The 16,066-nt window shown below is 46.1% G+C and overlaps 1 protein-coding gene across 2 annotated transcripts in view; it reads right to left on the bottom strand.

Moving 5' to 3' along the window:
• Window positions 1-3,754: 3,754 nt before the first annotated feature.
• LOC110520844 (neuronal acetylcholine receptor subunit alpha-7) overlaps window positions 3,755-16,066 on the bottom strand; it is a 31,574-nt gene continuing 19,262 nt past the window's right edge. For both annotated transcript variants that reach the window (XM_036967794.2, XM_036967789.2), the window contains exons 6-10: window positions 15,500-15,667; window positions 15,158-15,352; window positions 13,878-13,964; window positions 13,696-13,805; window positions 3,755-5,445 (exon numbers count right to left, since the gene is read on the bottom strand). In XM_036967794.2, coding sequence (XP_036823689.1) covers window positions 4,585-5,445; window positions 13,696-13,805; window positions 13,878-13,964; window positions 15,158-15,352; window positions 15,500-15,667 — 1,421 coding nt within the window. In that variant the 3' untranslated portion in view covers window positions 3,755-4,584. The remainder of the gene's footprint in view (window positions 5,446-13,695; window positions 13,806-13,877; window positions 13,965-15,157; window positions 15,353-15,499; window positions 15,668-16,066) is intronic.

Below are 16,066 nucleotides of genomic sequence, written 5' to 3' on the forward strand. Positions count from 1 at the left end.
ATATTTAAGGTCCTTCGTTCGACCAATGAATTTAAAACACAGATTCAACCACAAAGACCAAGGAGGTTTTCCAATGCCTCATAGAGAAGGGCACCTATTGGTAGAAGGGTAAAAAATTTAAAAAGTTGACATTTGTATTTATTGAGGCTCCCCATTAGCTGCTGCCAAAGCAGCAGCTTCTCCTTCTGGGTTCCAGAACATTAAGATAGTTATATACAATCAAAAATATGACATTACATTTCATTACACTGTTCACAACATATTAAGTGTGTTCCCTCAGGTCACTACTCTACTATCACATATCTAGAATAAAAATCCATGTGTACGTGTGTGTGTTATCATGTGTCTGTATCTTCACAGCCCCCGTTGTTCCATAAGGTGTATTTTTATCTGTTTTTTTATTAATCTAATCCTACTGCTTGCATCAGTTACCTGATGTGGAATAGAGTTGTAGCCATGGTTCCATGTACCGTAGTACCGTGTGCCTCGCATTGTCTGTTCTGGACTTTGAATATCCCTTTGAGCAGGGTGAAATCATTAATTACACTTTGGATGGTGTATCAATACACCCAGTCACTACAAAGATACAGGCGTCCTCAGTTGGTGGAGAGGAAGGAAATCATTCAGGGATTTCACCATGATGACAATGGCGACTTTAAAACAGTTAGAGTTTAATGGCTGTGATAGGAAAAAACTGAGGATGGATAAACAACATTGTAGATACTCCACATACTCCATAAGAAGGAAGCCTGTACAGAATACAATTTTCCAAAACAAGCATCCTGTTTGCAACAAGCTGCTTAATTAATACTGCAAAAATGGATGGTGGCAAAACAATTAACTTTTTGTCCTGAATGTTTGGGGCAAATCCAATACAACACATTACTGGGGACGGGTGGTTCAGGAGAAAAACAGAAACTGAATGGAGCTAAGCACAGGAAAAATCCTAGAGGAAAACCTGGTTCAGTCTGCTTTCCACCAGACACTGAGAGATGAATTCACCTTTCAGCAGGATAATAACCTAAAACACATGGCCAAATATACTCACAGCTCTTCGAGACTTACCCAGAGAGACTCACAGCTCTTAGAGGCTTACCCAGAGAGACTCACAGCTCTTAGAGACTACACAGGGAGACTCACAGCTCTTAGAGACTACCCAGAGAGACTCACAGCTCTTAGAGACTACCCAGAAAGACTCACAGGTCTTAGAGGCTTACCCAGAGAGACTCACAGCTCTTAGAGACTTACCCAGAGAGACTCACAGCTCTTAGAGACTTACCCAGAGAGACTCACAGCTCTTAGAGACTTACCCAGAGAGACTCACAGCTCTTAGACACTTACCCAGAGAGACTCACAGCTATTAGAGACGTACCCAGAGAGACTCACAGCTCTTAGAGACTACCCAGAGAGACTCACAGCTCTTAGAGACGTACCCAGAGAGACTCACAGCTGTAATCAAACCCAGAGAGACTCACAGCTCTTAGAGACTTACCCAGAGAGACTCACAGCTGTAATCAAACATGTTTTCACTTTGTCATTATGTTTGTAAATGGGTGAGAAAATGTATTTTGAATTCAGGGTGTAACACAACAAAATGTGGAAGAAGTCAAGGTGATTGAATTCTTTCTGAAGGCACTGTATGTGTTTAACCTTTTTTTCTCTGTCCACTCAATAAGGCCCTGTCTCGCTCATAATGCTACATTGAAGCTGTTTAGTCCTGCTGTCAGATATAGAATCGCCAATCACCCTCTCCCCCGCCCCCTCCTCCATTAATTCTTATGGCTGCAGGGGCAGTATTGAGTAGCTTGGATGAAAGGTGCACAGAGGTGCCCATATTCAACGGCCTGCTCCTCAGTCATAGTCGCAAATATTTGCATATTATTATTAGTATTGTATAGAAAACACTCTGAAGTTTCTAAAACGGTTTGAATTATGTCTGTGAGTATAACAGAACTCACAGAAATTCCACTTCCTGTTTTTTTTCTGGGGGTGGCAGATTTTCAACCCAGCTCGCATTGAAATTACAGCGAGATATGGATGAGTTTTCACTTCCTATGCCTTCCACTAGATGTCAACAGTCAATAGAACTTTGTCTGATGACTCTAATGTGAATGGGGGTCGAATGAGACAGGAAATAGTCACCACTGCCACGAGTTGACCATGCTTCACCATGCGCGTTCACAGGGGAAGCACCTGCATTCCACCAGTCATCTGAAGTCATTCTAATTCTTTGGTTGAAAAGTTATTCAAGATGTATGTAACCAACATTCTAAAGATTGATTCAGTACATCGTTTGATATGCTTCTACTGACTGTTACGGTACTTTTGGACATTTCGTCATGGTATACTGGACGCGCTTTCTGACTTTGGAATTGTTTACCAAACACGCTAACCAAAGTAGCTAATTAGACATAAATAACGGACATTTTCTAACAAATCAAGCATTTATTGTGGACCTGGGATTCCTAGGACTGCATTCTGATGAAGTTCATCAAAGGTAAGGAAACATTTATCATGTATTTTCTGGTTTCTGTTGACTCCAACATGGCGGCTAATTTGGCTTCTGTTCTGAGTGCTGTCTCAGATTATTGCATGTGTTGCTTTTTCCGTAAACTTTAAAAAAAATCTGACACAGCGGTTGCATTAAGGAGAGGTATATCTATAAATCCATGTGTATAACTTGTATTATCATCTACATTTATGATGAGTATTTCTGTTGAAACGATGTGGCTATGCAAAATCACTTGATGTTTTTGGAACTAATGAATCTAATAAGCCAATGTAAACTCAGATTTTTTGATATAAATATGAACTTTATCAAACAAAACATGCATGTATTGTGTAACATGAAGTCCTATGAGTGTCATCTGATGAAGATAATTCAAGGTTAGTAATTAATTTTATCTTTATTTCTGCTTTTTGTGAATGCTATATTTCGCTGGAAAATGGCTGTGCTAATTGTGGTTTGGTGGAGACTTAACATAATCGTTTGTAGTGCTTTCGCTGAAAAGCCTATTTGAAATCGGACACTTTGGTGGGATTAACAACAAGATTACCTTTAAAATGATATAAACACATGTATGTTTTAGGAATTGTAATTATGAGATTTCTGTGGTTTGAATTTGGCGCCCTCTATTTTCACTGGTAGTTGTCATATCGATCCCGGTATTGGGATTGCAGCCATAACAAGTTCTAATGACCAATCAGTAAAAACTCTGTTTCTCTACCACTTGCGATGTCAGCACCCACCTCTACCCCCCCCCCCCCCCCCCCCTTCTCCCCTCTACATCTCTCTGCATCTCTCTCTCGTCCTCTCCCTATCTCACAATGCATCACTCAATCGCTCTGCCTATCTCTATCCCATATCACTCTCTGCCTCTGCCTCTCTCTCTCTGCCTCTGTCTCTCTCTCCCTCTGCATCTCTCCCTCTCCTTCCCTTTTTCCACCTCTCCCTCTGCATCTCTCCTTCTCCTTCCTCTACCTCTCCCTCTGCATCTCTCCCTCTCCTTCCCTTCCTCCACCTCTCCCTCTGCATCTCTCCCTCTCCTTCCCTTCCTCCACCTCTCCCTCTGCATCTCTCCCTCTCCTTCCCTTCCTCCACCTCTCCCTCTGCATCTCTCCCTCTCCTTCCCTTCCTCCATCTCTCTCCCTCTGCATCTCTCCCTCTCCTTCCCTTCCTCCACCTCTCCCTCTGCATCTCTCCCTCTGCATCTTCGATCGGAGGGACACCGTCCAGAAAAGACATAGAAAAGTAGAAAATAAGATTATTTATTTTGAGATGCAAAACGTAGACTGACATCTATTGTAGTTCCTCTAGACAGTCTCTCAACAACCAGTTATGTTTTATTTATTAGTGGGTGTTCGTGTGTGTGTATGGTTCTTTTGTTTGAAGCAGAGCTGAGCTGAGCTGAAGCCACAGAACCTGGTGCCAGCCCAATATGACTTCTGTCCCCTCTCTGTCCAGTTCCCATCATCACACATATCACATTCATTAACAAATGGCCAAAGGACAAAAACATCATCATCAGTGAAGGAATTGACACATAACTCCCTACATTAGCCAAACTGGGCATGAAGACCCGGAAAACAGAAGACATGCACAGTAATTGCACAGAATTTAAATTCAATATCATAATACAAATTCTAAATTATGGAATTCAAATACAATTTATGTTCCCACTGAAATTGCTCCATAGTCTCCCACTCCCTTCCTGGGGGGGGAGGGGGGGGGTCCGGGGGCATGCTCCCCCGGGATGTTTGTTAAATATATTTTTTAGGACTGTTAAATGGTCACTTCTGGTGACTTTTTAAAAGGACATTCTACAAAATGTCTCTTTAAAATAATTATAACCTGTAGCCCAACTGATGCAGCATAGCAGCTTTAAATAAGCTTAAGCATGGGTTTGCCAATCTCCATTTACCCCAAATGAAAATCCCCAAAGACTCTGAATGCATCAAATGCAATAAATATGCGTTATAACTTGTCAATCTGATCTTAAAAGCACATCTTGGCAGAAATATGGATATATGTTGTTGTTGTTTTTTTGAGTGGTGGCAACGATTTAGAAGCAGCGGGGCTCCTTCTCAGAAGAAGTCCTTGGAGGCGGCCTCTGCAAAGTTGGGTGCGGCCATGAGGATTGCAATGGTACAAATTATGTTGAACACACTGAACCCCACCAGACACAGACGGTCAATGACCACTGCTGCAAACTGCCACTTCTCCGCCACGCTCACCCTGCGGTCCTGCTCACGGAGACCCTCGGCCAGGAACCGCACCTCCACCAGCAGGGCCTGGAGCTGGGCCTCTGCTTCCCCAGCCTGGAACACCCTGGCCTGGGCATGGCAAGTACTTGCCCCAGCCCCATCCTCCACACAGCTGGAACCTGAGGATGAGGGGTCAGGGTCTGGAGATGTGGGGGGTTGTGAACGGGGGCTACCCAACATTGTGGAGGAGGGTGGGTGGTGGTGGAGGATGCGGGTGTCAGAACCCCTTCTTTCTTCTCCTCCTCCTCTTCCTCCTCTCCAGGTGACAGCAGGGTCAGGTTCAGGAGGACTCTGGAAGCCCATGTATGGCAGGTGTCCATTCGGCTGAGCGTGGGGGATGGAGGGGAGATTGGGGTGTAGGTTAAGAAGGGGCTGGGGATATCGATTTGGGTTAAGGTGGATATTAGGCTGGGGGTTTGGATTATAGTTGGGATAGGACTGGAGGGTAGGGTTGGAAGGTGGGTGTGGTAGGGGCTGGCTGAGCTGGCTTAGACTGGCCTGCAGAGAGGTGAGGCTCTGGGGGAAGGTTAAGGGGGCTGGGGTGGTGGTGGTGGGAGGGGCAGAGGAGCAGGTCTTGGTCTGGGGGTTGGAGGGGCTGTGCTGGGGTGTGAGCTCACCCCACTCTTCTGGACACTTCATCCTCAGAAACCATGGAACCCACTGGAGTAGAACCAACTCAACCTGAGAGACACACACACAGTAAGTAAGTAAGTAAGTAAGTGGACCCAGTGACCTTCTGTGGCAGAACCAACTGAGAGAGGGAGAGGACACACACACGGAATACAATGCATTTGGAAAGTATTCAGACCCCTTTCCTTTTTCCACATTTTGTTATATTACAGCCTTATTCTAAATGGATTAAATAAACATTTTTCCTCATCAATCAAAACAAAATACCCCATAATGACAAAGCGAAAACAGGTATTTAGACATTTTTGAAAATGTATGAAATATAAAAAACAGAAATACCTTATTTACATAAGTATTCAGACCCTTTGTTAGGAGACTAAAAATTGAGCTCAGGTGTATCCTGTTTCCATTGATCATTCTTGAGATGTTTCTACAACTTGTTTGGAATCCACCTGTGGTAAATTAAATTAATTTGACAAGATTTGGAAAGGCACACACCAGTCTATTTAAGGTCCAGAGCAAAAACCAAGCCATGACATCGTAGGAATTGTCCGTAGAACTCAGAGACAGGATTGTGTCAAACACAGATCTGGGGAAGGATACCAAAACCTTTCTGCAGCATTGAAGGTCCAAGAACACAGTGGCCTCCATCGTTCTTAAAGTGAAGAAGTTTGGAACCAGCAAGACTCTTCCTAGAGCTGCGCCCGGCCAAATTGAGCAATCGGAGGAGAAGGGCCTTGGTCAGGGAGGTGACCAAGAGCCCGATGGTCACTCTGACAGAGCTCCAGAGTTCCTCTGTGGAGATGGGAGAATACTCCAGAAGGACAACAATCTCTGCAGCACTCCACCAATCAGGCCTTTACAGTAGAGTGGCCAGACAAAGCCACACAGTAAAAGGCACACAACAGCCCACTTGGAGTTGAACAAAAAGCACCCAAAGTACTCTCAGACCATGAGCAAAATATTCTCTGGTCTGATGAAACCAAGATTGAACTCTTTGGCCTGAATGCCAAGCCTCACGTCTTGAGGAAACCTGGTACCATCCCTACATTGAAGCATGGCGGAGGCAGCATCATGCTGTGGGGGTGTTTTTCAGAGGCAGGGACTGGGAGACTAGTCAGGGTCGAGGGAAAGATGAACAGAGCAAAGTACAGAGATATCCTTTTTATTTTATTTTGATTTATTTTTCATTTTTATTTCACCTTTATTTAAACAGGTAGGCTAGTTGAGAACAAGTTCTCATTTGCAACTGCGACCTGGCCAAGATAAAGCGTAGCAATTCGACACATACAACAACACAGAGTTACACATGGAATAAACAAAACATATAGTCAATAATACAGTATAACAAAATAAAACAAAAAGTCTATATACAGTGAGTGCAAATGAGGTAAGTTAAGGAAATAAATAGGCCATGGTGGCGAAGTAATTACAATATAGCAATTAAACACTGGAATGGTAGATCGGCAGAAGATGAATGTGCAGGTAGAGCTACTGGGGTGCAAAGGAGCAAAATAAATAAATAAATAAATACCAGTATGGGGATGAGGTGGGTAGATAGATGGGCTGTTTACAGATAGGCTAAGTACAGGTGCAGTGATCTGTAAAATGCTCTGACAGCTGGTGCTTAAAGCTAGTGAGGGAGATGTGAGTCTCCAGCTTCAGAAATGTTTGCAATTCGTTCCAGTCATGGGCAGCAGAGAACTGGAAGGAAAGACGACCAAAGGAGGAATTGGCTTTGGGGATGACCAGTGAGATATACCTGCTGGAGCGCGTGCTACGAGTGGGTGCTGCTATGGTGACCAGTGAGCTGAGATAGGGCGGGGCTTTACCTAGCAGAGACTTGTAGATAACCTGTAGCCAGTGGGTTTGGCGACGACTATGAAGCGAGGGCCAACCAACGATAGCGTACAGGTCGCAATGGTGGGTAGTGTATTGGGCTTTGGTGACAAAACAGATGGCACTGTGATAGACTGCATCCAGTTTGTTGAGTAGAGTGTTGGAGGCTATTTGATAGATGACATCACCGAAGTCAAGGATCGGTAGGTTGGTCAGTTTTACGAGGGTATGTTTGGCAGCAAGAGTGAAGGATGCTTTGTTGCGATATAGGAATCCTTTTCTATATTTAATTTTGGATTGGAGATGCTTAATGTGAGTCTGGAAGGAGAGTTTACAGTCTAACCAGACACCCAGGTATTGTAGTCCACGTATTCTAAGTCAGAGCCGTCCAGAGTAGTGATGCTGGACGGGCGAGCAGGTGCGTGCAGCGATCGATTGAAAAGCATGCATTTAGTTTTACTTGCGTTTAAGAGCAGTTGGAGGCCACGGAAGGAGGGTTGTATGGCATTGAAGCTCGTCTAGAGGTTGGTTAACACAGTGTCCATGGAGGGGCCAGAAGTATACAGAATGGTGTCGTCTGCGTAGAGGTGGATCAGAGAATCACCAGCAGCAAGAGCAACATCATTGATGTATACAGAAAAGAGAGTCGGCCCGAGAATTGAACCCTGTGGCACACCCATAGAGACTGTCAGAGGTCCAGACAACAGGCCCTCCGATTTGACACACTGAACTCTATCAGAGAAGTAGTTGGTAAACCAGGCGAGGCAATCATTTGAGAAAGCAAGGCTGTCGAGTCTGCCAATAAGAATGTGGTGATTGACAGAGTCGAAAGCTTTGTCCAGGTCGATGAATACGGCTGCACAGTAATGTCTCTTATCGATGGCGGTTAGGATGTCGTTTAGAACCTTGAGCGTGGCTGAGGTGCACCCATGACCAGCTCTGAAACCAGATTGCATAGCGGAGAAGGTATGGTGTGATTCGAAATGGTCAGTAATCTGTTTGTTAACTTGGCTTTCGAAGACCTTAGAAAGACAGGGTAGGATAGATATAGGTCTGTAGCAGTTTGGGTCTAGAGTGTCACACCCTTTGAAGAGGGGGATGACCGCGGCAGCTTTCCAATCTTTGAGAATCTCAGACGATACGAAAGAGAGGTTGAACAGGCTAGTAATAGGGGTTGCAACAATTTCGGCAGATAATTTTAGAACGAGAGGGTCCAGATTGTCTAGCCCGGCTGATTTGTAGGGGTCCAGATTTTGCAACTCTTTCAGAACATCGGCTATCTGGATTTGGGTAAAGGAGAAATGGTGGGGGCTTTGGCGGGTTGCTGTGGAGGGTGCCGGGCAGTTGACCGGGGTAGGGGTAGCAATGTGGAAAGCATGGTCAGCCGTAGAGAAATGCTTATTGAAATTCTCAATTATAGCGGATTTATCGGTGGTGACAATGTTTCCATGCCTCAGAGCAGTGGGCAGCTGGGAGGAGGTGCTCTTATTCTACATGGACTTTACAGCGTCCCAGAACTTTTTTCAGTTAGTACTACAGGATGCAAATTTCTGTTTGAAAAAGCTTGCCTTGGGGCCTCACGGATGGCGCAGATGGCTCTGTCGTAACCGGCCGCGACCGGGAGGTCCGTGGGGCGACGCACAATTGGCCTAGCGTCGCCCGGGTTAGGGAGGGCTTGGTCGGTAGGGGTGTCCTTGTCTCATCGCGCACCAGCGACTCCTGTGGCGGGCTGGGCGTAGTGTACGCTAGCCAAGGTGGCCAGGTGCACGGTGTTTCCTCCGGCGCATTGGTGCGGCTGGCTTCCGGGTTGGATGTGCGCTGTGTTAAGAAGCAGTGCGGCTTGGTTGGGTTGTGTATCGGAGGACGCATGACTTTCAACCTTCGTCTCTCCCGAGCCCGTACGGGAGTTGTAGCGATGAGACAAGATAGTAGCTACTACAACAATTGGATACCACGAAATTGGGGAGAAAAAGGGGTAAAATTAAAAAAAGAAAAAAAAAAAAAAGAAAAAGCTTGCCTTAACTTTTCTAACTGCCTGTGTATATTTGTTCCTAACTTCCCTGAAAAGTTGCATATAACGGGGGCTATTCGATGCTAATGCAGAACGCCACAGGATGTTTTTGTGCTGGTCAAGGGCAGACCGGTCTGGCGTGAACCAAGGACTATATCTATTCCTAGTTCAACATTTTTTGAGAGGGGCATGCTTATTTAAGATGGTGAGGAAGGCACTTTTAAAGAATAGCCAGGCATCATCTACCGACGGGACGAGGTCAATGTCATTCCAGGATACCCCGGCCAGGTCGATTAGAAAGGTCTGCTCGCAGAAATGTTTCAGGGAGCGTTTGACAGTGATGAGGGGTGGTCGTTTGGTCGCAGACCCATTACGGATGCAGGCAATGAGGCAGTGATCGCTGAGATCTTGATTGAAAACAGCAGAGGTGTATTTGGAGGGCGAATTAGTTAGGATGACATCTATGAGGGTGCCCGTGTTTACTGATTTGGGGTTGTACCTGGTAGGTTCATTGATAATTTGTGTGAGAGTGAGGGCATCAAGCGTAGTTTGTAGGATGGCCGGGGTGTTAAGCATGTCCCAGTTTAGGTCACCTAGTAGCACAATCTCAGAAGATAGATGATGGGAAATCAGTTCACATATAGTATCGAGGGCACAGCTGGGGGCAGAGGGAGGTCTATAGCAAGCGGCAAAAGTGAGAGACTTGTTTCTGGAAAGGTGAATTTTTAGAAGTAGAAGCTCAAATTGTTTGGGTACAGACTTAGAAAGTAATACAAAATTCTGCAGGCTATCTTTTCAGTAGATTGCAACACCGCCCCCTTTGGCAGTTCTATCTTGGCGGAAAACGTTATAGTTAGCAATGGAGATTTCAGGGGTTTTGGTGGTTTTCCTAAGCCAGGATTCAGACATGGCTAAGACATCTGGGTTGGCTGAGTGTGCTAAAGCAGTGAGTAAAACAAGCTTAGGGAGTAGGCTTCTAGTGTTAACATGCATGAAACCAAGGCTTTTACGTTTACAGAAGTCAACAGATGAGAGCACCTGGGGAGTGGGAGTGGAGCTAGGCACTGCAGGACCTGGATTAACCTTTTTGGGGAATAATCAGAATGGAATGGTAACATAGGTAAGATGTTTTATATTCATCATATGTTTGTAAGTTACTTCTCATCAGAATGTTATTTTTGTATAATACTGTGGCGGGGTTGCAGTATCTGTTCTATGTCAAGACTAAGTTGCTTGGGCCGGAGAGAGGGGAGAGGTCAAGAGTATCTCTTGGCTCCACAATGTCTGTGTGCCAGTCAGTGTGTCACTGTGATCTTGTCAAGATAGGATGGATTTGATATATGCCTGTTGAAATGGAGGATTGGTTTATGGTTCTGAGTTTGAGTAAAGAACATGTTTTAGGAGACAAAGCTGAACGATGAATTATGCCTATGCTGTCTTATCCTGTGTGTGTCTTTGCTATAAAGGATCTCAGTTGAAATGTGGAAGGGACTCTCAGAGAATTCATTGATAGACACTGAATTGATCTGAGAGTCACAGGGTTGTGATAGAGCTCATATAATTAAAAATGGACTTTGTGATAACTAACTCTGACTTGTGTGTGGTTTGCTCTCATGATTTGGTAAATAGAAGAAATTTCCACGACAACCTCCACATCACCAGAGGAACAGAGGAGAAGTAGGATAAGGGTACGGCTAAAGACTATATGAACTGGCCGTCTAGCACGTTCAGAACAGAGTGTAAAGGAGCAGGTTTCTGGGCACGATAGCATAGATTCAAGGCATAGTGTACAGACAAAGGTAAGGTAGGATGTGAGTACATTGGAGGTAAACCTAGGCATTGAGTAATGAAGAGAGAGACATAGTCTCTAGAGATGTTTAAACCAGGTGATGTCATCGCATATGTAGGAGGTGGAACAACATGGTTGGTTAAGGCATATTGAGCAGGGCTAGAGGCTCTACAGTGAAATAAGACAGTAATCACTAACCAGGACAGTAATGGACAAGGCATATTGATATTAGAGAGAGACATGCGTAGCCAAGTGAACATGAGGGTCCAGTGAGTGGTTGGGCTGGCTGGGAACACAGCGATTCAGACAGTTAGCAGGCTAACAAGCTAACAAGCTATCCTTGATGAAAACCTGCTCCAGAGCGCTCAGGACCTCAGACTGGGTCAAAGGTTCACCTTTCAACAGGACAATGACCCTAAGCACACAGCCAAGGCAACACAGAAGTGGCTTCAGGACAAGTCTCTGAATGTCCTTGAGTGGCCCAGCCAGAGCCCGGACTTGAACCCGATCGAACATCTCTGGAGACACCTGAAAATAGTTGTGCAGCGACACTCCACATCCAACCTAACAGAGCTTAAGAGGATCTGCAGAGAAGAATGAGTAGAATGAGAGAAACTCCCCAAATACAGGTGTGCAAGCTTGTAGCGTCATACCCAAGAAGACCAAAGGCTATAATTGCTGATAAAGGTGCTTCAACAAAGTACTGAGTAAAGGGTCTGAATACTTGTGTAAATGTCATATTTCATTTTTTATATATATATACACTGCTCAAAAAAATAAAGGGAACACTAAAATAACACATCCTAGATCTGAATGAATGAAATATTCTTATTAAATACTTTTTTCTTTACATAGTTGAATGTGCTGACAACAAAATCACACAACAATTATCAATGGAATTATCAACCCATGGAGGTCTGGATTTGGAGTCACACTCAAAATTAAAGTGGAAAACCACACTACAGGCTGATCCAACTTTGATGTAATGTCCTTAAAACAAGTCAAAATGAGGCTCAGTAGTGTGTGTGGCCTCCACGTGCCTGTATGACCTCCCTACAACGCCTGGGCATGCTCCTGATGAGGTGGCGGATAGTCGCCTGAGGGATCTCCTCCCAGACCTGGACTAAAGCATCCGCCAACTCCTGGACAGTCTGTGGTGCAGGAGTGGATGGAGCGAGACATGATGTCCCAGATGTGCTCAATTGGATTCAGGTCTGGGGAACGGGTGGGCCAGTCCATAGCATCAATGCCTTCCTCTTGCAGGAACTGCTGACACACTCCAGCCACATGAGGTCTAGCATTGTTTTGCATTAGGAGGAACCCAGGGCCAACCGCACCAGCACATGGTCTCACAAGGGGTCTGAGGATGTCATCTCGGTACCTAATGGCAGTCAGGCTACCTCTGGCGAGCACATGAAGGACTGTGCACCCCCCCAAAGAAATGCCACCCCACACCATGACTGACCCACCGCCAAACCGGTCATGCTGGAGGATGTTGCTGGCAGGCAGCAGAACGTTCTCCACGGCGTCTCCAGACTCTGTCACATCTGTCACGTGCTCAGTGTGAACCTGCTTTCATCTGTGAAGAGCACAGGGCGCCAGTGGTGAATTTGCCAATCTTGGTGTTCTCTGGCAAATGCCAAACATCCTGCACGGTGTTGGGCTGTAAGCACAACCCCCACCTGTGGACATCGGGCCCTCATACCACCCTCATGGAGTCTGTTTCTGACCGTTTGAGCAGACACATGCACATTTGTGGCCTGCTGGAGGTCATTTTGCAGGTCTCTGGCAGTACTCCTCCTGCTCCTCCTTGCACAAAGGTGGAGGTAGCAGTCCTGCTGCTGGGTTGTTGCCCTCCTACGGCCTCCTCCACGTCTCCTGATGTACTGGCCTGTCTCCTGGTAGCGCCTCCATGCTCTGGACACTACGCTGACAGACACAGCAAACCTTCTTGCCATGGCTCGCATTGACGTGCCATCCTGGATGAGCTGCATTACCTGAGCCACTTGTGTGGGTTGTAGACTCCGTCTCATGCTACCACTAGAGTGAAAGCACCGCCAGCATTCAAAAGTGACCAAAACATCAGACAGGAAGCATAGGAACTGAGAAGTGGTCTGTGGTCCCCACCTGCAGAACCACTCCTTTATTGGGGGTGTCTTGCTAATTGCCTATAATTTCCACCTGTTGTCTATTCCATTTGCACAACAGCATGTATTGTATTGTCAATCAGTGTTGCTTCCTAAGTGGACAGTTTGATTTCACAGAAGTGTGATTGACTTGGAGTTACATTGTGTTGTTTAAGTGTTCCCTTTATTTTTTTGAGCAGTGTATATACATTTGCAAACATTTCTAAAAACCTGTTTTTGCTTTGTCATTATTGGGTATTGTATGCAGATTGATGGGAAAAAACGATTTAATCAATTTTCGAATAAGGCTGTAACGTAAAAAAATGTTGAAAACGTAAAGGGGTCTGAATACTTTCTGAATGCACTGTAAAGTAAGTAGATAAGAGGAACCAGGGAATGTACTGCAGCAGAAAAGACTGCACCTGATAGAAGAGGACAGGACACACACAAGGTGCAGACATTCACAGATATGAGAGGAACACACACAGACAGTCACAGACACACGTCATAATCAGTAGACAGACAGAGAGCCTCACCCATTGAGGCATGTCTCCACTGTTGGGGTCGTGGTGATGGTACTGAAGTACAACTACAGTCGCCACCACTGACATCCCTACGGTAACCATGGTACTCACAAAATACTGACCTAGGATGGAGACACAGTATTATAGTACACGTATACAGAGACATACACCCACACACACACACATTCACTGACCTATCAGTGGTATGCAGTCTGAGGTAGCTGGCATAATCTCAGCCACAAGCAACATGAAGAAAGTCTGAGAGAGAAGAATTGTAATGCCTGGAGAGAGAAATGGGGAAAAGGATATTATTACACTGGGAAATACAGCAATACTTGTGGGTAGTACAATTCTCCAAATCTCTGCCAACTCACCCCACCCATCCATCTCTCCACCATCTCTGTCCTTCCCCTCCACACTCTCCTTCTCTCTCCCCATCTCTGTCCCTCTGCTACGGTCCCCACCCCTCTTCTCTCCCTCTATCACTGTCCCTCACCTCCCCGCCCCTTCTCTCCCTCTATCACTGTCCCTCACCTCCCCACACCTTCTTTCCCTCTATCACTGTCCCTCACCTCCCCGCCCCTTCTCTCCCTCTATCACTGTCCCTCACCTCCCCGCCCCTTCTCTCCCTCTATCACTGTCCCTCCCCTCCCCGCACCTTCTTTCCCTCTATCACTGTCCCTCACCTCCCCGCACCTTCTTTCCCTCTATCACTGTCCCTCACCTCCCCGCCCCTTCTCTCCCTCTATCACTGTCCCTCACCTCCCCTTCTCTCCCTCTATCAGTCCCTCACCTCCCCGCCCCTTCTCTCCCTCTATCACTGTCCCTCACCTCCCCGCCCCTTCTCTCCCTCTATCACTGTCCCTCACCTCCCCGCACCTTCTCTCCCTCTATCACTGTCCCTCACCTCCCCGCCCCTTCTCTCCCTCCATCTCTCTCCCGCTTTCTGATTGTAAAAATCACTTGAGGTTTTCTTGGACCGCTGCAGAATTACTGACAGAGAAACAATAAGAGAGGGCAGGTACGGAGAGAGACAGAGAGAGAGAGAGAGAGAGAGAGAGAGAGAGAGAGAGAGAGAGAGAGAGAGAGAGAGAGAGAGAGAGAGAGAGAGAGAGAGAGAGAGAGACAGAGAGAGAGAGAGAGAGAGTTATACAGCAGGACCATTATCTCATCTCTAACACCTGATTTATTTTTCATCACTCTGAACTACTATTTCTTTCTCTTCTATCTTTCCCTTACACCTCATCATCTTCCCTTACACCTCATCATCTTCCCTTACACCTCATCATCTTCCCTTACACCTCATCATCTTCCCTCTTTTCATCATATTTTACACTTTCCAGCACCTTAGACCTCCCCTTTTTACCTCCAACATCTCTCCTGTCTCCATCCCTTCTCCCTTTTATACTCCTCTTCTCCCTCCCCCTGTCCTACGCCTCTCCCTCTTCCTTCTCCCTCCTCCCCCTCTCCTCACCCAGACCGATCTTCTCCCCCGATTGGGCTGGCAGTAGAAATACCAACAGTGTCAAGGAGGAGATGAGAACACAGGGGACGAGGAGGTTGAGAGCGTAGAATAGAGTTCTCCGTCGTAGGGTCACAACAAAGGTCACATCAGAGTAGGGCTCTGTACAGCACTCATAAAATATCTCATGACGATCACCTGGTACACCTACAAGAGGGGGTAGGAAAGAGGAAAGAGGAAGTGAGAGATTAGAAAATAAGAGAGAGGAGAGAGATACAAGAGGGATGGAAAAGAAGAGAGGGAGGGTAAAGGAGGAGGGACAACCTGGGTCAGGGGCAGACAGAGCTCTCTCACCCAGCAGTTCCCACTCTCCATTGGACATGTATCCTGACAGGTCAGCCTCCTGCATCTGGAGGTCCAGCAGCCAGCCGTCAAACGTCCACGAGCCAAACTTCAGCTCACAGTGCTGGACGTCAAAGGGAAACCAACGCACGTCCACTTCACACGCACTGCTGAAAATACCTGGGACAGGAAGAGAGGGGAGGGGAGATGTGGGGGAGAGGGAGTGAGAGAAGGGAAAGGGGGAGAAAATAAAATAGAGATTGAGAGAGAAGTGCATTATCAGTAGGGGAGAGTGGGGTAAGTTGAGCCATTTGTTACATTCAGCATCAAAGGAAACATAGCATTATTTCTAATAAAGATATCTACATATATTTCAGGATGTTGTGTATCACTGGAAATAATCAGAATTAATGTAAACCCTACAGTTTTGAAAACACAGCTTGTCCAAAAAAAGGCTTAACTTACCCTAAGGCCATTGGCTCGACTTACCCCAAGTCCATTGGCCCGACTTACCCCAAGGCCATTGGCCCGACTTACCCCAAGGCCATTGGCCTGACTTACCCCAAGGCCATTGGCCCG

This window comes from Oncorhynchus mykiss, chromosome 3 (genome assembly GCF_057628025.1).
Source record: "Oncorhynchus mykiss isolate SJ-2025 chromosome 3, ASM5762802v1, whole genome shotgun sequence".
NCBI lineage: Eukaryota > Metazoa > Chordata > Actinopteri > Salmoniformes > Salmonidae > Oncorhynchus > Oncorhynchus mykiss.